This window comes from Pagrus pagrus (assembly GCF_965226575.1).
Source record: "Pagrus pagrus genome assembly, chromosome: 3".
Lineage (NCBI taxonomy): Eukaryota > Metazoa > Chordata > Actinopteri > Spariformes > Sparidae > Pagrus > Pagrus pagrus.
Window position 1 is genome coordinate 33,212,565 of NC_140187.1, and position 27,801 is coordinate 33,240,365.

At 39.7% G+C, this 27,801-nt stretch overlaps 1 protein-coding gene across 3 annotated transcripts in view; it reads right to left on the reverse strand.

Annotated features, from left to right (window-relative positions):
- The window catches only part of cadpsa (Ca2+-dependent activator protein for secretion a), a 216,688-nt gene that overhangs the window by 49,836 nt on the left and 139,051 nt on the right, over positions 1-27,801 (reverse strand). For 2 of the 3 annotated variants that reach the window (XM_084349251.1, XM_084349252.1), the window contains exons 14-19: positions 22,174-22,275; positions 22,022-22,085; positions 21,706-21,829; positions 13,311-13,417; positions 8,307-8,463; positions 2,268-2,409 (exon numbers count right to left, since the gene is read on the reverse strand). In XM_084349251.1, the coding sequence (XP_084205377.1) occupies positions 2,268-2,409; positions 8,307-8,463; positions 13,311-13,417; positions 21,706-21,829; positions 22,022-22,085; positions 22,174-22,275 (696 nt within the window). Of the gene's footprint in view, positions 1-2,267; positions 2,410-8,306; positions 8,464-13,310; positions 13,418-17,701; positions 17,771-21,705; positions 21,830-22,021; positions 22,086-22,173; positions 22,276-27,801 lie in introns of all 3 variants that reach the window. The other variant, XM_084349250.1, reaches the window with a different exon arrangement.

Below are 27,801 nucleotides of genomic sequence, written 5' to 3' on the forward strand. Positions count from 1 at the left end.
CATATTGTTGACTTATTCTGGATATTGACATGTTGTATGTAGTTTACTGGAAAAGTACTGGCAGAACATGTGAAATTACTTGACCTTTGAGTGAGGTGATGGTGAACACATTTAATCATCCCTCAGGTCAACATCAGATGGAAGAGTGGAAGAATTGTGCAAAGTTGTGGTGTTTCGAGCAGCAAAAGCACTATTTGGGGTTCAGTCGCACTTTACTGATAGTTTTCAATTTCACCACATGTTAAAAATGCAGAGTCCAAATTACAACTCAACTTTAACTCTGTTGAGATTCTGAATTCAGCATTGAGCTGAGAGGAATTTTTCTCATGTTTTTTGTTACTCTGTATTATCTTCAGTGTGTTATCTCATATAATCTATGCCAAAAAACAAACACAAAATAAAATGCTTTATAAATATTTATAAATATCAGTTGTAACTTTATAATGTTCATCTTGATAATGTTGATTGATGAACATGGTATATATTGACTATTTACTGTACAAAGTATTATAAACATCTGTTGTAACTTTACATTAAACAAGTGCTTAATAAATGGTTTATAAAACATTAAATTCTTTGTTACAGTGAAATAACTTTTAACTGAAGTTGAATTAACTATACATTTACCATTTATTAATGATGGTTATCATAAAGTGCTACCTAAATGCCAGATCATCATGTGAACAAGATACATCGTGATTTTCCTTGATATGTTTATATATTGGAAACAATTCTTAGGCTGTGGCTAAAATCACCCACTCCCACGACTTCACTGCTCCCTACTCACTGCATAGGGAGCTCTACATAGAGGACTTAGTGAGCTCATCGGTCAGAAGAAAAAATACTTTCCCTCCAGCGTGATGCATATGGTATAATACTTGGTATTGAGCATCAGTTGTACACTACTTTTCATGATGCATTATGAGATACATTGAGACAACTGTATAGAGTATAATAATTTTCACTATACATCCCATCAGCACAATAAAGTGGCGAACTCACTATATAGTCCACTATATCGTGGGTAGTGAGTGATTTTGGACACAGCCCCAGTCTTTTCTACAGAAAAAAAAAAACAGATTTTAAATGATTATTGACTTTTAAAATTATAATTATGATATTTAAATACTTGTTTTACAAATGAGAACATTTAAACAACATATTCCATTCAGAATAACTATATTCCTCAATATGACAAAAAATGCTAACTCAATCAGATGTTGAAATTAGAAGTGATGTGAGGCCGTGTATAACCAGAATAACATGCCCACCACTGTTTTTATCTTAGTACAAATAAAAGAAAATTCAAGCAGCTTTAGTACGCAGCCAGAACAGTAAATTTTGGTTCCAGAAAATAAAATTTGTCGCTGAAAACAAAACTTGAACCGAAGGATTTGTATTTTTTATTTTTTTTGTAGTTGTATACTCACTGAAACAGATAATTGGTCCTGAAAAAGTAACATTGAAAAATAAAATGGAGATATCAAAAGTTGTCAACTTGTCAAGTCAACTTTCTGTCACTGTTTTGGCGTGGAGTGTAGGTGTTTGAGGAGGGGCCAGAAATTGTTATCTGCATATTTGCATACTAATGGTGAAACATCACTCATGTGGTCTTAAAGTCTGGTCCGGTCCGACCCTAGCATAAAGCAATGGCTACCAGGAGTTCACCTGAAACTCCCAACGTTAGCTAATGTCAGCTTTCACAGCTAACGTGAGTTAATATAGCTAATGTCAGGGCCAAGCTTTATGTGAAAAAACTGTTGGCGCTAGGGGCTGTCAGATGAACTAATGAAAAGCCATAGGTGTGCGGCCATGTTAGAGTAATGCGGTCAGTGTGATTGTGGTGCAGTATATCTCCTGAAGACAGGATTCATAAAGGTTTTGTAGCAAAGTTTAAATTGTCAGTACATTTCTTACAGCAAGAATGTTAAGTCTGTTTCTTTCTGCCATTGTTGTTTTCACAATGACCTTGATGTTAGCTAACATTGACAATATTTGTTTCAGTGCCAGTTCAGGTATTGTTTTCGATGACAAATATAATTTTCAATGCCAAAATGTACTGTCACTGTTCTGGCTCCAAACTTGGGGGCAAATAAGGGTCACATCCAGTTCAGTGCAGCTGTACTTAATTAAGTGACCAATGGAGAGTCAAAATAAAAGATCAATTTGTGCACAGATCTGCAAAGTGACAATGGTCTAATCCTAAGAAACCTCCCCCTAATGCAGGTGAAGATCTGTAAAGGTTGAGTAAATGAAGGCATCCTTACTTTACAGGTTCCCAGGATTCCCTTTCAAAGCCTCTGTGAATGGACTGAGCAATGGAGGACTCCATCAGGTCCACATATCGCACCACCAGGGGGGCATACAGGTCCTGCAGGTGTTTGTGGAATTTCCCATTGCACAGGTTAACTGAGGGAGGGAAGAAATAAGACATGGAATTGACACCATAGAACAACTCAGCGGGAAATGCTGAGTTGTGTTTACACTCAACACGCGTCTGCATCCTTGAGCTCTAACAAATGTGTTCAATGCATTTCCTTATAAAAACACTGCAAAGCTGATTTGTTTTAAAGTATTAAGGTGCAGTGTTTAAGAAGTGGCCACTTGTTGAATTCATACTTATAGAATATGGGGCAGCATATCACTGGGTTAACTGCAAACATGTGAAAAATGAAGCCTCCCCGACGCCTGTACAAGCCTGTGGACAATTTGTTTAAGTTGTTTAATTCTGCTGGACTATGGGATTCTTTGTGTGTCTGCCGGGTTGGATTGTCTGTGAAAGTCCAAAGGATGTGACTTTATGAACTTTCTTGAGTGCCTCGTCTCAGTGCCTCTCTCTGCTTCGCTAACAGAAAGCATCAGTACAGTAGCTAAGGCTAGTTTAGAAATGGAGTCCACTAACACAAACTAGTGAATCTCCACAGATGTCAGCACACAGTGTAATACTTAACACGTGTAACTGTGACCCCAAGGGCCTTTTTGCGCTTTTACGTGTTCATGCGCATGCTGGGTTGCCAAATAAATCTGATGGGCAGTGAGACAAACAATAGAAAAGCCCTGTCCTAGATGGTGATAATGAACAATGACGGGAGGTTGGTGTTTGAGGCTAACACTGGCTCTTCATTAGCAGGTATGACACAGCATATCCAGTTTTCAATCTTTCTAAACAAAAGGTCGGAGTCTCGGGGTATTTCTAAATCCAACCCGTCAAACACATTTCCCCCAGTCTCCCCCGGCTCCCAACTGGTAAAAAGGCAACACTGACAAAGACCACAGGAGATAAAATGGAGGCCAGTGTGTGCTAATGTGATGCCTCACGGCTCCATGCAGTGTGTCTGCTTTTCCTCTCCCTCTCTCTCTCTTTGTTTTTCTCTCCCCCTCTGAGCATGTGTGTGTTTGTGTTTGTGTGTGTTGGCATTGGAGTCAAGGTCGATGATACACAGTAGGTGCAATGTTTGTTGTGTTCCCTGATTGCCACTCTCCCAATTAGCCACTTGAGCGGCTGCTGTCCACTTGGATGTGTTGTGTCCAGGAGTGTGTTCGCAGGGCTCGCCGGGGTCCAGCTACCACTGCTTTAGACCTCATTAACTCCTCGAATGGCAGCCCAACTTTGGCGCCTGTCTAGTGCTAAGGCTATTTCCTGCTACATAAGTGCACCGCTGTGGGGCAACAGAGCAGATGACCTTCTGTGGAAAAGATGTCCCCATGATGATGTGCTTTACTAAAGTGGTTGTGCTTGTTACACTGTGTGAGCAGCGGGGGCTCTGCTGGGCCTCATACTACTACTGTAGATGGTTTGTTACGCGTGATTTCGTTACTGTCTTTTATAATAACACTGTGGGCATTATGAACAGGAAGGATGACACACTGGCCTGATGAGCTCTAATGTTTGTATTTACACAGTGATTAAAGGGGCTCAACTGCTTTAACACATAAGGTCACATTTCTAGTCATAGTCACATTTCTAGTCATAGTCATAGTCTAGAGAATAACTCAGGCTGTGTATACAGTTATATAATGTCTTCTGTGACCCTGTAGGTGCTTTGTCAAGTAATACCACTGATGATCTCAAATTTATAACAGAAAGCATGCATTACAAACTGGTGAAATGGAGTTTAAAAGACATGGGGGTTCACCAAGAATTAAGGGTTTACCAAAAAGATGCCATTGGTGCATTATGGGAAGTGTAAGATCCAGTGGTTTTGAAGATGCATCCATATTAACAAGACTAAAAGTCAGAATAGCTTGACCTCTGCTGCTTTGGTTTTGTGGTATGCTGCAAAAAACTTTTAAATTTGATCAATTTACATTTAATTGGTGGTGAATCAATCATTTTAATTTTCTATCTTGTTTAACATTTTTATTTTATGTAAATAGCGGTTCAGGTTTCTGTTATGGCTGTTTTCTTTGGCCATGTGTGCAAGCTTTCAGGAAGGGACTACCCCTGTGGCAGATCGGATCTCTACTGTACACACAGAATTGGACTGATTTATTGTGACCAGACTGGACCGGGACCTGGAGATGATGGACAAAAATATCAGACGGAGGTGTGTACCTCTATGTAAACAATCAGTTGTGTTACCCAGAGCATATTACAGAGTGGGAGAGAGTCAGTAACAAGAACATTGAACTGCTGGTGTAAAGAAAAGACAGAACTATGGATCTTTTCTATGCTAATGTAAAGGATAGTTACTCATCCACTGCCCTACTCCCTCTGGGCTGCTCAGACCATCATTTGCTGCTGTCCTCTGAGTATGTCCCCGCTGCCACCACCACTAAATCTTTGCATGTATGGTCACAGGAGGCATGTGAGAAACTTTGAAGGAACTTAAACATGTTATTGTGACTGGTCCATTTTTCATGATGAGGACAATAATGTGGACTATGTTACGGACTGAGTCACTGAGTATATTCATTTTTGAGTTGATTTGATTATACTGTGTAAACAATTAAACATTTCCCAAATAATAAGCCTTGGGTGACCAGTGACATAAAGATCGCCATTAATAACAAGAAATCTGCTTTTAAAACTGGTGACAAGGATGCGATTAAATCAGCACAGAAGGAACTTAAACATGTTATCAGAATCATAAACATACAGTTGAGGGAAAACTATAGCAAAGTAACAAAGGTTTATTGAAAGGCATGAATTCAATTACAGGCTATGGGCCCATTATAGTGAGGTTACAGGAAGGGGCTTTCAGTGCTGATGAGGCTACCCACTTCTTTGCCAGGTTTGATGAACACAATTTCTCTGCTGAGCTTAAATCTATTTGGGTCTCAGAGTAACCTCAGTCCCGCAATAACGGTCCTCTCTGATGAGGACCACTCCCAGCTGAGGAGGCCTTGTATATAATAGGCTACACAGTAGTTCTGTATTTAAAAGTGCCCAGTCCAGGTTATTTTTCCTCAGGCAGCTCAGGTCCTTTGCAGGTCACTCTTGCATGTGTTTTATCAGAATATTTTAGCTAGCATTTTGTTTTATGCTGTTGTTTGCTGTGGGTGTGGCTTAAGAGGAATATGATCTATAAACTGATCACGAAGGCATGATCTATTATTGGCGTGACCCCTGACTCACATGATGTGGCACTGGAACAGAGAATGGGTAGGAAGATCAAGAGCATCATGCAAAACGAGGGTCATCCAATGTACAGTGTTTTAAGTGAGCTGGACAGCTCTTTTAGTGACAGGCTTGCTATGCTGAGATGCTCTGATGAGAGATTCAGAAAGTCTTTTGTACCGGCTGCAGTGAAGTATTTTAATGAACACTGTCACTGTTAACTGATGTGATGACGATGTTGTTGATGACTGTGAACAATCTAAGTACTGTGGAATGATGCCAGGAATATGTTCAACATGTTCGGGTGCAGTCATTTTGATGTTTACGCTATTTATTATTTATGGTGCTGTGCTCTCCCCTTATTTACTACTGCCTTGAGATGTGCATGTCTTTTTTTATTTTCCTACTTGTTGTTGTCTCATATATATGGTAACACTCAGTTTCCCACCTGGGGGATTAATAAAGTATTTCGTATTGTATTGTATCATACATTCAGTTATGATGGCTGTAGCTGTGATCCTGTGTTATGAAACAGAAACCACAGAGAACACAGGAGCACATTAAAGGATAATGCCATAGAGCTCCATTGCTGTCCAAAAACCAGACAAAACATCAGGGAGTCGCCTTGTTTCAGTGGGTGACATCTTCCTTCGTTACCATGAACACACATACTGTAGTTTATTTTGACTGAGTCCCACACACACCGTCCTGCTGCCACAAACACTCACTAGAGCACCAAATGTGGACGAGTCGCCTGCTGAAAATAATCCCCAACAAATATTTACACTATTTCATCCTGTTTAATAAAACGCACATTCAGTAGAACAAATGGGCTCAGTAGGCAGCTGAAAAGTCAGAAAGTATGAGATGGAATAAGACATATTTGGTTTTTGTCTTTTCATGAGATTTGATGACAGTAAGAAAAACAGAACACCAGCCTTAATGTTATTTGAACATTTTTCTCTGATAAAAAGGGTTCTTTGTCCATACCTTATGCTACAGATTCCAGCTGAATGAATAAACTAAATTTGTAGCACAGAAGGAAATGCACACATACGTCTTTTTTTAATAGTCACTGTATTATTGCCAGCAATATACAATTTCCTTCAAACTGTTAATCGCTGACTTGTGTAGCTACTTCCATCGATATGCACTTCAATTTCCATTGTCCCACTATTGCATATACTGTATATATGGCGTATAGAGCAAATGAGAAGGTGGCCAATTTAATGCCACAAGTGAGCATAACAAGCTATTTGCAGTCACCTGCAGCTGAATGAGTGGACCATGCTCTGCCTTCTCCTTGACTCCCGACTGACAAACTGAAAAGGGGAAGCATTCCCTGGGGACAATTAACGCTCTGCAGATTGAGCTTGCATTGTGAACAGTGAAGTGTTGCCTTTATAGGACCACGGACAGCTCTGCAGTGTTTCTGCAGGCAACTACACGCAGTTCATTAGAGAGATGGCTGGCCTGCAGCAACCAGCATCAAGACCTGACTATTATCTTCAGTCAGACACACACACACGCACAGTTTAGTATGTAAACCGCTCCAGGCCAAAAGTGGACGTCTCACATTGACAGGAATAATTTGGGACATCTGGGAGATGTTTCAGGGAGATTGGAGCGCACAGACGACTGCAGCTTTAAACATTTGTTGTTACCATCAAATAATCAAGAGTTTTACAGTTGATGATAAAAAACAGTTTTTATCAGTTAAAAATATAAACACTGAAGGTGCTATAAGCATTTCCTTTATACAAAAATGAGAAACTTTTACGTACTGTAAGTAAACATCGTTTCTCACCAATCATGGCACAAAATCAAAACTAATTCTGACATAAGAAAGTCATGAATAAATAACATCCCACTTTCCAGAATTGGTAAAGCAGGATTGGATGAGTTAGGGAAACCTATCACATGGCAGTATTTTGATATTAAAAGTTGAAGGGATGGAAAAGATGTTTTCTCCAGCAGAAACTTAGGTGATACTTTGGTAAACTATCTGGAAACAGAAAGCTGATGTATCCTGATAATTCTGCAGAAAATCTGCACACACAGAGAAACACAACTGTACCGTGGTGTTGGTTTTGCTTTTACCAGGGTTTAAATAACTCTAAAAAGGAGACATATTATTAAAAAGTCTGAAGACATATTCCTAACATGCTGAACACAGGGAATATAATGCTAAAAAAACTTTTGCATGTGGATGTAAATATCAGTCAACACAATTGCATACAAATTATCAAAAAGATGATACTGGATCCTGAGTTGAAACGTTTCTGTTCTGTGAAATCAGTCAGCGTCTGAGCTGTCACAACCACACACACACACACACACACACACACACACACACACACACACACTTAGCACCATAAGTCTGTTTGCAGCTAGCTACAATGTACAGTATGCACAGTTGGTAAATCAGTTATTTGTGTTAAAACCTGTAAAACAGCCAAACATTCAAATATCTGCAAATAAAGTGAGTTGAAAATAATTATGTTCAACTTTGATGTTTTATTTTGTAAACTAAACCTATAGCCCATTTTGTTGAGTGCATGTGTTGACCTTTTTTATTATGATGTGCACTACGAGATTATGTCAAACTTTATGTTCTGAATTTCCATTTTACCCTTCATCAGGCCTACATCCACCTCTGGTCATTTCTTCACTGATGAAGGCATGTTCAGTTACTTAGTCCCCATGCTGACAGCTGAATATGTTTTTTAAATGGCTTTTCACTCACAGTCCATTCTAAGAAAGTCGTTGAGCAGCTGGAAGAGGGGGAAACTGTCCCAGCTGTCCGGTGGCTGAACTTCAAGAGCTGCGTCCATGTCTGCCGAGTAGAGACACAGGAAGGTCTCAGCATGCTCCACCATCAGGTCTGACCACCACGCAAAGGCCTTCAGATGGAGTATAGGAGAGCCAGAGAGAAAAGACAGAATACAGGGAGTGGAAAAAAATCAAGAGGTTGAGAGGGAAAGAAAGGAGACAAATAAGACAAAGAGGGCACCTGTGAGTGCTCCCCAATGGGCATGTCTTTAAGAATCTATAAAACAGTCTGAATCTTATTTACTTTAAAGGCTGAATATGTAATGAAACTTCACTGAATCCAAAGGCTCTTGACTATCTCTCTCACTGATCTCCATATGAAATCAAGTTGTTGCTTCAATGACTTCACTGCGTGCTCTCCAGGGAAGGATTCTTCACAACTCACAGCAGGAAAAACAGAGCTTGGACACAGAAAATGACACGCTTTTCTGTTGGCCCACAGAGGAAACAGCAGCAGCTCCTTGACAGGCATGGCAGGGAACTACTTAAACACTCACCTACAGCTCCTTGAGTGAGTCAATCAGAAGAAAGGAGCTAGCGAGCTCTGCTATGCTCATATCTCCCCATAAAATAGACACAGTGGAGTGACTGTTAGGGACTAGGCTTCTCTCATGCACATCAAAAACACTCGCTTTCCTCCATGCACCCCCACTCTTGCCAGGCCTCTTAAGAGAGACCCCTGAGGATCCATGGTGTTTGCTCATTCACATCAAGCTGTCAACACTGTAATGTGAATGTACCCATGGGCTTACGTGGTGGTGGTGGTGGTGGTGGTGGTAGTGGGGTGGGGGGTTTGGGGGTGTCGGGTAGGGGGGGCATGCATTTGCCATGTGCCATGGGAGCTCTTTGGGTAGTTGGTGTTGGATAGTTGGCAAGAAGGTAAATTCAGTCAGTGCCACTCATGTAATCGTCACTATAACATTTGAGACTTGAACACTTGCAAGACACAGAAATAAGCCAGAAATATATTTTCTTTTAAAATGCATCAGAAGTAAGTATTTTTTTAGTAAGTATTAACATGTCTAGAAAGAACTCTTCTGTCAGTAGTCTCCTGTCAGTGCAAATGTATTCCCAAAGATTTATAATTTGAACTTGTTTCATAAATTGCGTCTCCCTGTATTGCCCCCAGAAAAGACGGCAACCAAAAATTATAGCTGCTTCTCACACCCCATGAATCTGGTGCTCTGTGCAGCTATAAAACCTGCCAAACAAAGCTGTTGCATATAGGCTGCGTACCAAAATACTGATGTGAATATGAGAAAAATGTGTGTGGATACGGCTCTAGTGGTGATAATTATGTTGCTTTTAATGCTTCTTAACAAAAGAATAAATAGTATTGGTTTCATTCAATTTTGTTGAGATTGTGCATTTCAGCAACTTTAGGAAAAAAAGTATCTTTTTTATGTTTCTGGGGCATGAAGTCTTGGTTGTATGAGTGAAAGACTCTAAATGCTTCTTTTGCTGTTACAAGTGGCATCTACCTGTGGTGAGGCCTCAGACAGTACTAAATAAGACAAAGATGAAGTGGGCTGTGATGATGACAAACAAAAGTCTCAAAAGCCCAAATAACATTTCTGCCATATGCTCAACTGGAGCAACGTTTAGAGGTGTGAATGAGGCAGCTATGGCCTTTTCTTTGTCACTTTGGTTGGAGACGCCCCTTATGATACTCCCTAAATGTTACCGCTTCTGCACAGCAGGAGGAATATTTTTTATAGAGGCATGACAGAAGAGTTTTATGGTGTGTTCCCACAGAAAGAAAAGGAAATTTTACGCTCATTGAGAAGAGCAGAGCTGCAGATCACCTGCTCAGAGCCAGCCAGCTCTGGAGGAGGGAGTACAGTGCAGCCAGACCTTCTGAAGGAATAAATACAGGGAGTCACATCAGATTCTGAGCCATTTACCAATGGGAGGAGAGCTCAGAGATTACTTTTAAAAACTTTTAGGATTAAAACGTGAATTTATCTTCACACCTGTTTACAAACCTGACTGCAGCAGTGATCTGCAGAGGTGACCTCCATGGACCGGTGTGTATGTTCTGTAATGCTGGTGGGAAAATGTACTTTACCTCATGATTGAAACATCACAATTACAAGAGAGGGGGAAAAAGAAGAGACAGAAGTCTCTAGAGTCTCTCTCTAATGCCACATGTGACACTCAACTGAATTCAAACACCAGACACACACCCTCAGTGCTTGCAATTGCTTGCCAGCTGCTGGCTATTTGGGGCGAATAAACAAAAATTATCCCACAGTCAAACGCACCAGTAGTAACGAAAGACGAAACGTAGACGAAAATTTACTTCACAATCGGTGGGAATACACCATCTGGGCATAGGAATGTCTTTAAAAGTCTGAAACCTAAACCTGCTGCAATCATCATTTTCAACTGTTGGAGGCTAACGCTGGTTAGGCTAGTTCACCAATGTGGTGATAATAATCTGAGCAGCACTGTAATTCATTTCATTGAAATGCAGGGTGAGTGATGTTATTTATGAACATTCAAAGCATGCCTCGCATTTCCTCCATTGTGTGTGCTGAAGGATCCAATGGAGAGGAATGGGTTCCTTTAAGGAAAGGGAAGGTAACAACACAACACCTTCCCCAGGCTTACTGACTGGACTTAAAAATAAATGATACATGGCAGGTAACACAGGTAACAGGTTAGCATTTTGAGGGATGATTTGGGATAAACTCCCAGAAAATAAAGTACGGAGTTGTTTTCTTTGAGATAAAAAGTTTCACATTCAGCAGCATTAATCACAACTCTGCACTTTGTTTCCTCAGAGTGTAGGCTAATGAGTTCAACAAGTAAAACACATTGTTAAAGTGCTTGTCTTTGTTCTTGATCACCATTGGCAAAACTGTTGCTAGCTTAGAAGCTAACAAGCACTGCCACAAGCACTTGATTAGCAGTGACCACAAGCTGAAAGGGGTTCTGGGTCATTGTTGAGCAGGGAAACTTTAATGATTCTCTACAACAATAGCCGTATCACTAAGTGCATGCACAGGAATTAAAGTAAGGGTAGGGTAGGAGATGGGGTATATGGCACTAAGACAATCACATACCTCTTTTCCCTGTTCAAACATTTCCCCGCAAACCAAATAAATCATTGAAATAAAAAGCAGAGAGGGAATAAGTCAATTTTGCTTTCATTAAATAACGAAGTGACACAAATAATGTTATTTAAATAGCACAGCATTCAGAGTAAAAAGGCAGAAAGATTGGGTAGATTGCAGAATCTTTAAATCACACGACACAGCTTCAAAATTAATGAGGAATTCATGTTTTCTTCATCAGTGCATCTCCTTTTCCTCTTCTTCGTGATTGTTGTTGTCGTTCAATATCTTTTCAGCTCGTTGTTTGTCAGATAAACAGAGAAGCTACTCTGCTGTGATATAAGGATAGACCTGATTGATAATTCTCCATTGCTACTATGAACTTGCCTACACTTCAGAGTGTGTACTTTGTGTCAGGTATGGCCCACTGTGCAGGTAAGACACAGTATGATGATTTAAAGTAGCATGTGGCCGCTGGTGAAGGACTTGTATTTACCATCTGAATGAACACAAAACTTTGAGGCCCCCCGTCAGGAGTAATACAAAATAACTTGCTCAATTTACCTTCTGAAACTTATCTTGAGATCCCCTGTAGATATTCTGATGCTTTTAAAAACTGTACTGCGGACAAAGGTAAACTATTCACACTACTACTCAACAACTATTCGATGGAAAGTTGACGAATGACATTCCTGAAATCAATCAATATCTCAAACATGAACCAAACTCTGTGACTGATAGATATTTTTTAACAAATTGGGAAACAGCACCTGAAAACAGACCCTCTGGCTGACAGAATACTCCATACTAAATGGATTTTGGCGTCTATAGCCAACCAAATCAAAATGTAGCAAATTTGCCAACAAGATGCTCTCATTACAGTGCACAGGCTGGAAAGGAGAACCTCTTCAAGACTTTACACTGCACCATCTACATCACCTTCAAATGTCACAAGACTGGCTGTGGCCCACGGGTTTAGGTTTAATTTCATGGAATTTAACTAGTTTTAGGATAATTGTGTTTACCATGCTCAAAGGACAGCCATCTTCCTTAGTCAAATGCTGGGATAATGCTATGCTGCTGAGTTTCAGTTTGCACAACTTATTTGACAAATTGTTATGAGTTCAATGCTTCCCCATTGATCAGCAATGGAAAATATGATGGATAGAGAAAATCTGGAGGGGCATTGGGCTGTATTTCAAGGCAATACAATATATTTGATAACCTTCTACCTCTTAGCTAACATTAGCATTCAAGCACATGACAGCTAACATTTTTGTTCTGTTACATCCGCTGCGTTTCACCTCCAAGCTTTGAGAAATGTGTCCAAGATGTGCACTGATATTGGACTTTTAATTTATGCCTTTCCTATCGTATTGTGAAACACTATCAAACAGTAATGTTAGCTAGGAAGTGGTTGAATGCTTGGATTTGCTGTTGTCAAACAATATTAAATATGTTGTTTTTCCTTCAAATATGGCCAGATATCCCTCAGAATCTTCACTATCCATTGTCTTTTCAGTTGCAATATGTTGCTGTTACCATGCGATTCATACACTAGACAAACAGACGACGAACAGTCAGTTTGTGGGAAATATCCAGAATGCACCCTCCAGTTTCACAGTGGTAACTGGTGGTCATGACCAATAACAATGCATGTAGCGACCCTGATGTGGGTGTGCCTGGACACACTATAAAGACTGACAGTCCCTATAATACAGTACTGATTTCATGTGAAATAAATACCATAAACTGATGGAATGGAAAAATATGACATAATATGATTACAGTAAAGTTATGTTAAACAGTAATTAGGTTCTTGATAGCACAGATGCACACGCGTATTCCAGCACACTAACCTCAGCATGGTGTTCCTCATTCTGCTGAAGCACCTCGATCACCAGCTCAGCCAGGCGAATGGTGTCCTCCAGTTTCTTGGCTGGGGTAACTAAGCGTCCTACATTCTCTGGAGCACAAAGGTCAAATGGTCAATGTCGGCAGCCTCCGAGTCTGATCAGTATCCATTCTAAACAATGGCTTTTGTGACTACTGTATACATGCAACCAGACGTGTATAGGAACATCCCTGGTCTGAGATATTTAAGTATGTCTTTTTTGACATTCTTTGGATTGTACAAAAGTAAACAACATGCATTTTATCCTGACTACACGCAAACACTAAATGATTAAATCACTCACAAATTGTGGATATACCTGTTGCCTCAAAAGTGATCCTTAGTCCAGTCTATAGCCTCAGCCTAAACCACTGGGACAATCTCATGGTCATATTAAAATAACAAGCATGAAATATCACCTTGTTATAATTAGGGCTAGGCATTAGACTACAATACTTCCAGACAAAAGCCTTGATTGAGTTTGTAGAATCAGGTATAGAAACCTGTGAATTAAGGTCAATTAACTGATTAAAACATAACCAGCATAAAGCACAATTGTGTTAATTCTATCCCATGTTTTCTTGAGGCAGAGTTCAACATTAAACACATATTTTACCCAGCCCTAGTTATACTGTAATTCAAGGATTGCTACATTTTGTTAAAGCACATTTGAGATCAACACTATCCCATAGAGTGCTGAAGCACTCTTGAGGATAGCGAAATACCTCCTAATGGCTGGAAGTGGTGATGGCCTGTGGTATGTAGTGAATGAGTTAAATCTCTGTCAATGTGCCAGAACAGTTATCTAGAGAAAACATGGACATGATGAGGGATGTAAACAGCATGTACATTGAACACTCATCATGCAGTAATGTGGTGGTTTATAGCACCTGATTTAGATAACAGTTTGGTTGTTTTAAGTGGTACCAAAGTGGCATCTAACTCGATTTGTATTAAGAGTAATTATACCATTGTCTGGATAAATATTTGATGCTCACTGGCTGCATGGTGTCAATTATCTCCTGGTATATGGACACATATGGAACTACAAAGTTGTTCCAGAGGAACTAAAATAATGTGCTGTAGCCTGTATCTAATCTGAATATCTTGTTTACAACACTGAGTGTAGTCCTTCAATGCATCCTCTGAACAAGACAATATGACATCTAGAAAGACTAGCTACAGGAAGTAGCCTACACTCCTGAACACAAGCAATCATCTCACATCCCATCAGCTACTCAACTTGTTCCTTCAGGCTGCGGTGGATAGTACATGGACTATCATTTGTCTGTCACAATCATTTGTTTGTGTAAATCTTGATATTGATTCGACGACATAGCTGGCCAGCTAGCTAGTCTTGTTGTTAAATATACTATAGGGCCGTACTGTTTGTCGACCATACTCAGAGTTATTTATTTTGAGTCTTGCTGGCATAACGTTCCCTTTTTGGCTAATAGCTGATTTGAAGGGTTCTATGAGCTGAGCAGCCTGGTATTACACACAACCCACATCCAGCCAAGTTGGAGAGTATAATCACATTACTCTGGGGATTCAGAGATGAATAAAAAATAACCTTTCTTCCATTAAGTCACAGCTGCTTCTCTTTCCCTGGCCTAAGTCAGAGTATTTCCAATTTTTTCATCATTCCCCCCCAAAAAACATTAACCCTATAAATTCATCTGGGATTTTTTTTGTTATCACTGTCCATATTTTGCTCTCTTTCGTTTATCTTTAACCATTGCTTTGAAAAATGTTATGATATGAATATGAATTTTGAACCCTAAACCCATGCACCTTCCGACCTTAAAGCGTAACTCCTCAGTGTTGGTCAACATGCTAGATGGCTGGAGCAGTTTAAAGGGTCAAGGGATGGGAAAAGTTGAAATGTTGGAATAAAGTGACAGTATATGTCTTAAAAACACCAAAGTGTGTGTCAGTGTCATCATCCTGCTGTACAGGAACACACACACGCACGCACATTTGCCATGTGAGAGTCATGACTCATTGGTAGTATGACTATATGTGACAGTAAACTTGATTCCTTTTTAAATGACTTAATGTGTTGAGACCACCTACTGGCAGAGCTCTTGTGCCTCAGTGATGTTGTGGAGAGCACAGCAGGGTGATGGGTGATTGTCTGCTGGAGCTTAAGTCATGTTAACATGGCTGAGAGCTCCCACAGAATGGGACGTCTGTACTGTTTCAAAGGGGGATTTGTTGAGACCTAACATCTGTCAAGTCAGAGCTACTATGTCAGAGTTTGGAAGAGCACTTTTAGAAACAAAGGAGCATTTCTTTTTCTATAAAGTTATATTGTCTATAACCTCCTCTTTTCATAATGGACTCCAGCTTTGTGAGCTAAAGTCAGGAAAGCACCCATCATGTTAATAACCTAGGCTTTGGTGCTGATGGTTATCATCAATGAATGCTTCACTGGGATATTTTACATTTTATACACAGTATATACATATAGAATTCTCTGTCATGTTGGAACTTTGAAGGTCGTCTTTAACCAGAAATGTCCTAACATGTTGCCAAGTTTAGTTTTCAATGGACTGAGTGCTGGCTCACTGCTGTTTGGTAAACAATTAACATCCTGGATTTCTGCTTTAAGGTGGATAGATACCAGAGTCACATCTCAAGTCACCTTGAGATGAACTGCAATTTTTTAAATGCCACTTTGTGAAGGATATCAAGAGAGAGACTGTGGCACATGCAACCTGTGGACGCTGAGATGAATGAGCACTGATTTTCACAAAGATTGTTTTGCTTTTCTAGCAAACCTTTGTCATCAGGAATAATATTCTGTAATAACAAGCATTTTACACATGAAGCTTTTAAACATGTGGTCTTTTTTATGCCGTTCCAAAAGAGAAAGCAATTTCTTGGATTGAAATACTTTAAATGTCACCTGCATGCAAACAGTGCATTCTTCCATGCTTTGATGCTTGCACTCAGAAGGAGTGAATTTCACTGGTAATGTGTGAATCATCTTAAAAATTGCTCTCTCCTTTTGTCAATCAACTCATTCCTGCTGTCCTGTTGTCGCCGGCCAATGTTACAGTAGTTCCAATGCATTAAAGCATTTGTATAATTTGGGAAAGACCCAATTTGATGATGTATTTTACATTATTATGAGAATGCAGCTCATTCAAATCATCACAAATGTTATTCTTGCTTATCCTCACTGCTTTTTTTTTTATTCAGTTTGTGTTGGGAAAGGATTCATCTCAGCACAGTTTCTCCATTCCAACAATCCAGAGCAGTGAAAAACACGGGGGGGAATTCACTAATGGCGTCAAAACATTCCTGAAACATATTCTGTGAAGTTTATATGCCCTTGCTGTGCATTGAACAAGTATCAGGAAGGCTGTGACAGGGTCCATGGTGGTATGGTTCAAAGTAGACTGCTTGTTTTCTGGTCAGGAAGGAGCTAACAGTAGAGGTTAGACATACAGTACAACGTCACCTTGATCCTCCAGGTGTTTCTGTGATTTCTCCACTAAGTTAAAGAGTTACATTAAAAAAAGAGCAGGTTGCAATGATGGAGAGAAGGTAGACAAAGGTGGGAAAATATCAGGTAGAGGATGAGAGAGAGAAGAGATCATTCAGTACAGGTAGTATAAGCAGAGGATGGAAGACAGGAGTCATAAATAAAGGTAAAGGTTAGATTGATTACTAAAAATCAGCACATTGGATAAATTTGCAGCCTCTCAGCCAAAGGTTGTTCTTTAACTGCATTTTGTGTCATAGAAGACTTTCAAAGAAGCAAGAAAAAATGGACACAAAGCACAAAGCGTCACTTTGATCTGAAATCTAGTATGGGACAATCTGAAAAAAATATTAAAATCTGTTAGCATTATTATTATATTTGTCAAAAGTATCAGAATTCAGTGGTGATGAGTCAATAATTCTAACACAGAAGCATGTTCACAACAGGATTGTGTGACCTCCAAATATGTTTCACTCAAAGGACTGAGAAGTGACTAAGATGCTAATAAATGCAGTGCTGTTTGGATGTACCATGAGCATAAACACTTGAGAGGATTTACACACAAGCAAAGTAAAAATGCATTCAAGTCGCAGACAGACAAAGTGCAGGTGGTTTGGGCAAGACTTAAAACAATCTCACCGAAAGATTAATATGTATTTGAGTGGCTAAGAGACAAACTGAGCTTCAACAATATCACGAAAGTGGAACAAGACTATACAGACAAAAACAACGGTACAACCAAAGGACATCTGGACAACAAAAACTTGAGGTCACTCGTAGCTGGCGTGCATACTGGCTGTAAGAGGAAAATAAAAGGGTGCAGAAGTGGGGGGGTGATGCTGGGGAATGAGGAAGGTACTCACGAATGGTTAAATCCATCACTTGAGACGCCAAGCAGAAGACAGGATGCTCATACATCTCTCTCTTTTTCCCTACAGAGAAAGAGGGAGGATACCGAGGCATGCGAGAGGCCAGGGTCAGAGAGGACGCGTACAGAGGTTACAGGGTTCGACCAATAAGAGGCTTCAGAGGCCCATACCTGCATTGTTTTTGCTGCAATTTCATAACTTACAATTTGAGGTCATAAAAGTAAACTAGTGTATTAGGTATTCAGCAAATTAAAACCTTAAAAGCTGAATAGGTGCAATATGTATCATTTTGATATTTCAAGATATTATTAGCAAATTAATCAGAATTATGTTGTGTAGTTACAAAATGATTGTACACTAGACTCTTTGTCCCACCAGTGGCTTCTTCAGTCTTACTATAGAGGATGTTATCGTTCCACGGACCTCTCACTCCTCCAGTTATTGCATTGCTTTATTATATTTGAAAAGGAATTTGAAATGTATTTGATAAAAAAAATTGTTATAAAACAGAAAGAGAATTGAACATGAGCTTGAACAGTAACAGAGAAATTTTGCACTATCCCCATTATACAAATGTCAACATGCTATTCTGATCACACATTTTTGCTAAATTAATTTTAAAGATTTAATCTCATTGTAATACTCGTTCAGTTCTTCACTACACATCCCTGAAAGTAAATACAATTATGTGTTCTTGATCCTCTGTTTCTTACATGTAAATTGACTTTCTTTAATTTTGAACATTTTTGGCTATTTTCCAGTAGTAGTTTAGCTGAGTTTACAATTCGTATATAGCTCGTTTGAAAAATATCTAAATCACTAATACATCAAAATAAAACAAATCTAAATTGCATTTTGATTAAATTGTTACTGTACACGCTTTTGAGCTCCCCTTTGGAGCTGTAAATGTCTCAGCATTAGATACAATGCCATATAGAAACTGATACAAGTTAATCAATTATCTGATGTATCAGAATGAATTGAGTAATGCTATAGTAATTAACTAATTAAAATGCTACACAATGCACCACAGGAGCCTTTCTTACAAAAATGTTCTACAACTGCATCATATCCTTTAATCTCATATCTGAATTGGATGATGCTGACTGACCCATGTCAATGGTTTCCATTGAAATGCTAAAGTCAGCAAAACAACATATGAGTGTAACCTCAAAGTTTACAGTTTTTCAGCTGACTGAGTGAGGAAGATGGCAGTACTCCTGTTTCTGTGACATAGGTACCAGGGTACAAGACTGTGTCCATGCGTGTGTGTATGGGGTTCAAAGATTACGGGCTGTCTACTTTGGATTAACCATTCGTTCCGCAAAGCAGAGGTAAAAATCGTTTTTTTTCCCATAGGTCAAAAAGCACACCAGTATGAAGGGCAGGGGTTTGGGGGATAATCAACAAATCACAACTGAGATACTAAGGTTCATCCTCCTTAGTGTCTTCAGGGAGGTGAGGTTTCTTTACAGACATCTTCTTAAATTGACCATTTCAAGTAGAACAACAACATCTTGGGAAATGTGAATGTTTACTGTTGTGTTCCTTTCTATGTGCATTATGGGATCTAGGTAGGCAACTCCCCCCTGGTCTGGCCTAAATGCAGGTCTTGCACTAGTTGGATTTGATCAACAGGAGTTTCTAATATAACTGACGTATAAGACAGTTTACAAGAGAAAGATGGACAGAGAGTACATAAGAGGAAGTCAGAAAAATAAATTAAACCCTGGTACTTATTTTTTGTCATTCTATTCTTTGTATTTCTATATTTTTAGGGATTAACCTGTGACAGGGATCTCATATAAATGCTATGAAACACATGTTTGGTAGTGTGTCATGTGTATGACAGGGATATCAACCAGAGAGTCAGTTTGACCTCTGTGTGCCTAATACAGAGATGATGTGAAATGTCCTGTCCATGTTTAGCCTAGCTTAGCACAGAGATAGCAAGCAGTGTGAGAACAGCTGTCTTTTGTTATCATTGTGTGTTTGCAGCACGTAGAACTAGTCAATATAAATGTAAAATATAATAAATATAAGGGTTAAAAGGGGCATTATCTAGTTTTGAAGAATAAATTCAAATTCAGAATTTTATTATTTACAATATTAATGTGGTTATATAATACAAAAGTTTTTTCCATAACTGAATAAACAAGCTGTTCTCAGAGGAAAATAATGTCTCAGAAGACTGTTTGAAGCTTGAAAGGTGGCAGGGTCCGCCACATAATAACCAGGTTTAAGCTCTGCCCTGTGAATAAAAGCAACATGACTCTTTAATGGGTTTGTGTATGGCTTAGAACTTAATGAGACACGCGATGGAAAATACACAGCTTTGGAGTTGTTGATGACTTTATTTTTCCACTGTCACCTTAGCTTTTTGCTAAGCTACGCTAAAGCACATAGCCAACCTCTCTCTCTGTTGTGGACATGCAGGGAAGTAACTGATGTCAATCTTTTTATCTCATTCTGGCTGAGCCAGCAAATAAGCACACTTCCCAAATGTTGCTGTCACTGTAGAAGTTTAGAGTCACAGATACAGTAGGTTCAGTGACAGTTCAATTTGAAGACCTATCACATTTATGTAAACATAAACAAAACTGCCCTACAGTAGGTAAGAGATTTTGGATGAAATGTTTAAGAGGTCTGCAAAACACCAATGATGCCTACTAAAGAAAACCTCGACCATGCAACAGGAAAAAAAACACTGAACTGCCCCATGGGGCAATCCCATCATGTCTTGTTTATTGGCCTTCCTGTTTTCAAACACCGGCTGATGAGAAGCAGCAAAAGCCAATAGACAAGGAAAAGAGAGGAGTGAGCATGGCAAACCTACAGAGAGCAGGAAAGAGAAAGGAAGAACGAGGGAAAGAGGAGCATCACTTCAGCTACCAGGCAGGCCAAAGTGGGAGACAGAGGCAGTAGGACTCGGCTGAAAAGGAGGCTGAGGCATGGTGGACGTCAGCATAAACACTGAATTGAATGCATTTTTACTTACTGTACATTTGCTACTAAAATGGGTGCAAGATAAGGCAAAGAATAAAAAAACAAAACAAAAAAACAGAGCAACTATTATGCCATTAATCACATGATGGAAGAAGATTAGAGAGGCTTTTTCTGCAGCTGTGAAGAAAAAAATTAAAGAATTAGACTTTGTTTTGAAATGTATGATCGAAATGTATGACTGCAATAAAAGTATTATATTTTTGTATAGCTTATCCATTCTAAGGATGCCAGTTGATAAATCAATCCGTGGCAACTAGCTTTATGTCAGTAGGCTTTAACTTATAGATGGGTCATTTCATGCCAACTCACCGCAGGCCTCCCAGTTCATGAAAACTGGGAAAACTTCTGGATTTTGGGTGAGTTGGCATGAAATGACCGAAATGACTATGGTAAAAGTGCTAATATGAGTTTTTCCAATAGCTTAGTGAAAACCCCACCCAAGTTACAGGGTTCATTCCAAGGGTTTGATGACAATAACGTCTACACACTTTGGTTAAAAAAAAACCAATACTTTCTTCAATGATTCAGCAGTCTATACAAATGTTATTTAATAATATCCTTGCTTGGTCAAATTTGGAAAACATGATTACTACTTTTGACTGACTATCCCATAATGTTCTACAAGCTCTCAAATAATAACAACATAATATAACCACATTTTTCAAGGTCTGCCCCACTGATTTCAGAAATCCTTTTTAACTGTGATGCACCTTTCCGACTGTTTAAGCTGCTAAGTATGATGGATCGCTGCCAAACTAAATTTTGCTGTGTCGTAATATGCAATGACAATAAAGATCCATCTATCAGCGCTTCATTTAGAATCTCTCACATCTGAATCCTTGTGTGACAGGAAACTCTCTCAGTTACTCTAGCTGACTCATAGTCAACTCTAGCCGGTTCATAGTTTTAACAGCTGTATCAAGACAGAACACCCATGCTGTGCTTTGACTGCAAGAGTAACACAAAAGAGCAGTGATGAAGCAGTAACTTACCTTCCAGTTTGGCATACTCTGACAGGCGTTGGTAGTTGACTAGAGCTGCCTGCTCCAGACACTTACGAATCACAGCCTTGACTTCCTCTTGTGGAACCGGAGTAACAATATCTTTCATCAGAACCTAAACCGGTAAGACAAAGAAACTGTATTTTCAGTGTACAGCAAAACTTATCATGACAAGACCAATGATGAGCAATGTAAAAGAGAGATGGTGAAGGGCGACGGACAACCATCGTCTTAACTCACAAGCACTCCAATGTGGCGGCATGAAAAAAACCTTGTATTCATCTGTCCATCAGTAAAAATGACTTACCCTTTCAAGCAAGGACAGAGTTGCTTTCAGTGCTCCCTCTGGCCGACCAAATGGAAAGCAGTACCTGTGGAAGCAACAGACTGAATTGTCATTTGAACCCTTAGTAGTCCGGTTTGGCAAAAGTTCAACAAATGGTTATACATGTTTCCTGCCTGAAGTGTGTAATCTGGTTTTCCAGAAGCACCCGTAGTCTCTCCTTGATCTCCTCAAAGCGCTCCTTCTCCTCAACGGTCACTGTGCCGATACCATCCGGCCTGAAAGACAACAGCATTAACAAGGAATGAAAGGTCCGTGTCTTAAAAATGGGAAATTAAATAGAGCACCAACTGACATTACAGACACATTCAGACCTCCTGCTGGAATTTTCAAGTACAGTACATTTCTGGGGAAACAACAGACTATGGTGATCTCATCACCATGGGGTTAGGGTTAGTTCTGGTCCAGGACCTCAGTTTATCCTTTCCTAGAACGTCAGTCTGGGGGGCATTCAAGACATGTATAAATAACTTACACATGATCAGAAATCACTTTGATTAACCAAGTAAACTGAAAAACGTACTGTAGAGACTGTAATTAAAGCATGATTTGGCCTGATCACATAAGATAGGCTACATCTTTTTTGTGTTGTGGTGATGCCATCAATGGGTGGACTCTGACACTAAGCTAAACCTATGCTGTAGGAATTTTTGGCAAGACCAGCAAAATGAGAGGGGAAAAGCCAGACTTTCTGGAGGAATAAACGCCCACAGTCACATCAGATTCTTCTGATTCCTGATTCTCGTCAGGTGTTGTGTAATGTTGACTGCTGACTAGAGCTGGAGGGAAAATGTACTTTACTTCATGAACATAACAATAGAAAGAGGAGAGGAGCGAAAGCAGAGAGAGAACAGAGAGAGTGCTGAGTTTAGTGACAGGTTGACCTGAATTCAAACACACCCTGTGTGCATGCTGTTGCTTGCTAGCTTTCGGCTAATGTACACTAAACAGTTACTCTGTAATAGTAATCTGATGACACAAGTAACACGAATAAACACAAATGATTTTGCAGTCAAATTCGCCATTAAGCAACCACCACTGCTGATGAAAATATATCGGACTCTGGCCCAAATGTTCACAGATCAGCTAATATCTTAAAGTTTTATTGACATTACATTTTGACTCATGACTCATGCTTCCCTCCTCACTCTCTGACACTCTCCCAGAGGTTATAGCGACAGGCGACCAAATGAAATGCACCGTGACTGGATTTTTCTGGATTTGAACATTGCTGGAAACATCTGAGATAATGTAAGTACACGACTCAACAACATATAGAACAAAGGTTGAGTCGTTTTTAGACAGTTAAATGTAGAATTCCTCATTATACATTACCCCCTTAAAACTAATGTGTGTGAATGACAAGCCTGCAAGTTTAATAATGCAAAATTATAGTTCACATCACATAGGCTGTTCAAACAAATGTAATCAAGACACCCTGGACTGCAATTACAGCTTTTCAAGCAGGTGTGTGTGTGTGTGTGTGTGTGTGTGTGTGTGTGTGTGTGTGTGTGTGTGTGTGTGTGTGTGTGTGTGCGTGTGTATGGGTGCGTGTGCGTGTATGTGTGTATGTGTGTGTGTGTCCAATGTGTTTATCGTTTGTGACATGGTTGGGTCTGGGTGGAGTGTGAGCAGAGTGCATGTGACAGAAGAGGCGCTGGACTGGTGGCCATGACAGCATGATGAGAAGCAGGAGACATGACACTGCCACCCCCCCACACCCCCAACCCCTCCCCCGATCCTCCTCCCCACCCCATTTGACATGTCATTTCAGCAGACAGTGAGAAACTCAGTGTGTGTATGTGTTTGTGGGGGGGATATACTTGCTGAACTGCTCTTTGAGTGCATGTGTTTTTTATGTCTCAAGCAGTACCAATTTTCTAAGCATCAGCGATCATCTCAAACATACTGTTATCAGTTTTCATGGACATTTGAACAGACACATGCAGTGTCTCAGAGCCACCTGTGGCCTCTGCTGCTGAAGTCCTGAAGCTGAGGAGGAAAAGACTGAGAGTCTGTTTACTCATTGCTTTGACACAGTAAGTCTAAACTGAATTGAGAAATGAGGCTTTTAGGTTTCCAGCTGCATGGAACAATCTACAGAATGAACTTAAACTTCAGAATATTGCACCACTTAACAGCTTATAAATATGGTTAAATGGTTTTATCTGATCACTTTAGTTCAGTAAATTTACTGCTGTAACTCTGTTGCTGCCATTCTTAAAAGAGATGTGTGATCTCAGTGGGACTGATCTGGTTAAATAAAGGCTAAATAAAACAAAGAAATGTACAAAATACGGGAAATTTGAAGTTCCTGTGTTTTGGAGTTTGTCTGGGACAGGAAGTGAAAAACTTTGTTGAACTTGGGTAACAGCACTTCCATATCGCTAGCTGCTGACCTGAGGTCTCTGTCTCTCTTTGATCATAGATATCTGCCTCTTTAAGACTGGGGCTTCCAGCTGGTTGTTAACCACTATGTTACAAGTCACATCATCAGAACCATGAATGAAACATTGAGATAAGGTAAAACTGTCAGGTCATAGTCGTCATGGGTAAAAACTGTTGACGCAAAAATTAAAACTGATAATCTAAAAAGTGAAATGTAAACAATACAATCGCATAAGAAGCACATAGTACAGGCACAGCCTCCAAGATGAGCAACTCTGACCATTAGCGCCTTATTTCAATGTGCTATTTGTTGTTTGTGGTTCCCTTTGATTTGTGGCTGGTGATCGTATGATTTAGAAAAACATTAGTATATACAAGCCTGACACAAAAATTGGAGAAGAACTGTCATAACAAAATTCACAGTGAAAAAACGTCTCACCTCTCACATTGTGACAGAAAATGAAAGAGAAAAATTTCACACTAATTAAGTCCTGCGGGGCTCTATCTTTTTTTTTTTCCAGCCGCGCATTGTTTCTTGGCAGCTTCCTCATGTTTGCTTGACCTCATGACCTTACAGCTCCGTCGACAACAGCAAGCAAATGAGCCATCAGTGACAGACAGACGGCAAGCCAGTAACACTTTCACATCTCCTTCAACGTGCAGCGGACAACCTCATCAAGTCCATAAAGTAGATTATCGTGTAACATGTTGCTTTAGAAATCTACTAAAAATTCAATTTTAAGCATGCTGCAATCCTAGATTGGTTATTTTCAGAATGTATTCTTCATTTGTACATTTCATTTCTAGATCGATTAGTCTACAGCTGAAATGACTGAGTAAACAATTTGTCAGCTGTCAGAAAATGAATTCTATATTTTATTTTCAAATTCTCTGGTTAAATCTTATCAAACCAATTGATGAATTATAAAATATTTCATAAAAATTTGTAAAAATGTAATTAAACTTAAAAAGTTATTTTTGAAAAAAAACAAAAACATTTAAATTGGGATATAAACTGACTTTGGGATATTTGCAGAAGTATAATATGTAAAATAGCATGAACCCATCCTTAGACTTAATAAATGACTGAATGAATTGTTTGCTCATGAGAAATTTAAATTCATGCAGATTCTTACTGTTTTGATTGCGTTTCATTCTCCATAAAGCATAATCTGTAGCTGTATAAGATGTCATATGCTTCAGTTCGATTTTAAATATACATTAGTGCTTAACATACATTTAAATTTAATCATTCTTTTTTTATTTTATATCAAATAAAGAGCAGCTGATATTTTTTGTTTATTTGAAGCTATTTCTGAACAAACAGTGGATCTAAAAGAAGTCGACATTTAGCTGGACAGAAGTCAAATCTTGACACTTGAGCTGGCGACTGGGCAACCGAGTCCAACTTAGTGCACCAACACCTCCAGGCCAGCAGGCTATTAGGAGGCAGGGGTTGGGGTGGGGTGTTTGTGTGTGTGTGTGTGTGTGTGTGTGTGTGTGTGTGTGTGTGTGGGTCTGGATGAGGTAGGGTGGGGGGTCTGGATGAGGTGTGTGCAGTGGGGCACATGCACCAGCGTTGGCAGCGGAGACATTCGGCCATCACACATGACAACCTGTCAACCTGTCATGCCTTGACCTCCAGGCATGAATGGCTGGACTGGCAGAGCAGGTCTTTGTTTGATGTTTGTGGATGTGGATGTGTAGATATGTAGGGCTCATTATTTAGGATTTTATGACAAGAAAAAATTACATTTAGATGTAGGTTTACAAGTATGTATATTTATAGTCAATATTGATAAACTGTGCTGAACTCTGACCGCTGGCAGCAGAAAACAACTGTTTGATGCCTGGGTTTAAACCAAACTACTCCTTGCGTGTGCCAATTTTTTTGCGCTAAAAAAAATAAAAGAGTGATCAGCCTCCACATGGCTCTCTCCACAGATTACAGTCAAACTACTTTTCTTGTCATATTTGTCTTCAACAGTGTTTCTCTCTCTTTTATTTTCTCTCTTTTTCTTGGAGGGAGTGTCCATCTGTCCATGCTGATCAGAAAAGGCCTCAGTCCTCAGTCACTGTTTGTCAGCAGGACAGAGGGAAGGATGGATGGGTAGATGGGTAGATGGATGGAAAGAGGACGGGGTTAGTTGGAGGGATCGGGGGACGTGGAGGGGGGGCACTGACAGACAGCCCTCCCCGACCTCTGCCCTCAGTGCCGGAGTGGCCCTCGTCTATATTTGTTAGGCTTCATCCACAGACAGCTGACTGTGATGTTGACAGATTTGATGTCCGCAGACATCATAGCAGATTAGATAAGAGGTAAATAATGCAACTTAGATAACAGGGTACATAGTAGTGTAAAAGCCAAATGACTCCTGTGTCACATACCACAGATAATTCGGTAAATGACACCATTTGATCTCTGACTGAAATCTGCTCCACTAAAACAGAGTTTAAGAACATGCTACCGTACCTGACTTAGTTTTACACCGGAGCCACATAAAAGATTTGGCTGACTGTGGTCTGAAAAATCATATGGAGATATCTCAAACAAAGGTTCATTTGATGGTCCTTTTATAATACAAGGGTTGGTTGGGTAGGTCCAAGAACTTTTACAAATATGAACTTTTAAACTTGAAAATTGAAAATAGACAAGGGTGGTGGCAGTTTGATGCATACTATTTCTTCACCCTTGTTTCTGATGGTTTGATTTGATTTGATCACTACCTAGCCGCTTGGGCTAGAGATATGCTGGAAATATACTCCATAATACTTTATTTTCTCTGACTAGGACCCACACTTTTAAATTGTATCAGATGATTTCATATTACAGATGATGATCAAAGGAAATATAATTTGAGCCCTATAGAAGACATGTACACACGTGTGTGTGTGTGTGTGTGTGTGTGTGTGTGTGTGTGTGTGTGTGTGTGTGTGTGCGTGTGTGCGCGTGTGTGTGCGTTTGTGTATTTTAGTATGTTGTGTATTGATGAGAAATCATCAGTAATAATTCTGAGCCCTTAGAAAAAATTGTTTACAAAAGCTGGGACCCCTAGCATATACCAAAATACAAAACTGCAGGTGCTGGTCATTTACATATGTTTCTCCTTTCATATGACCCGTTTGCTGCTGCGTTACCGTGGTGATGCTTTGGCGGTAAAAGGGGGGGCTGCACTTGATAACTGAAGATGCTAGGTGGGAGCAGAGTGCTTGAATCCTGATACCCCATTTGACCACAATTGTGCTCAGCGATGGCAGAGTGGCGCTGTCCGTATTTCAGCTGGTTGACTCCACAGGAATGGGATGTATGTAGTCTAACCCCTCTATGTTCATATGACTGCTTTGGCAGATATTCA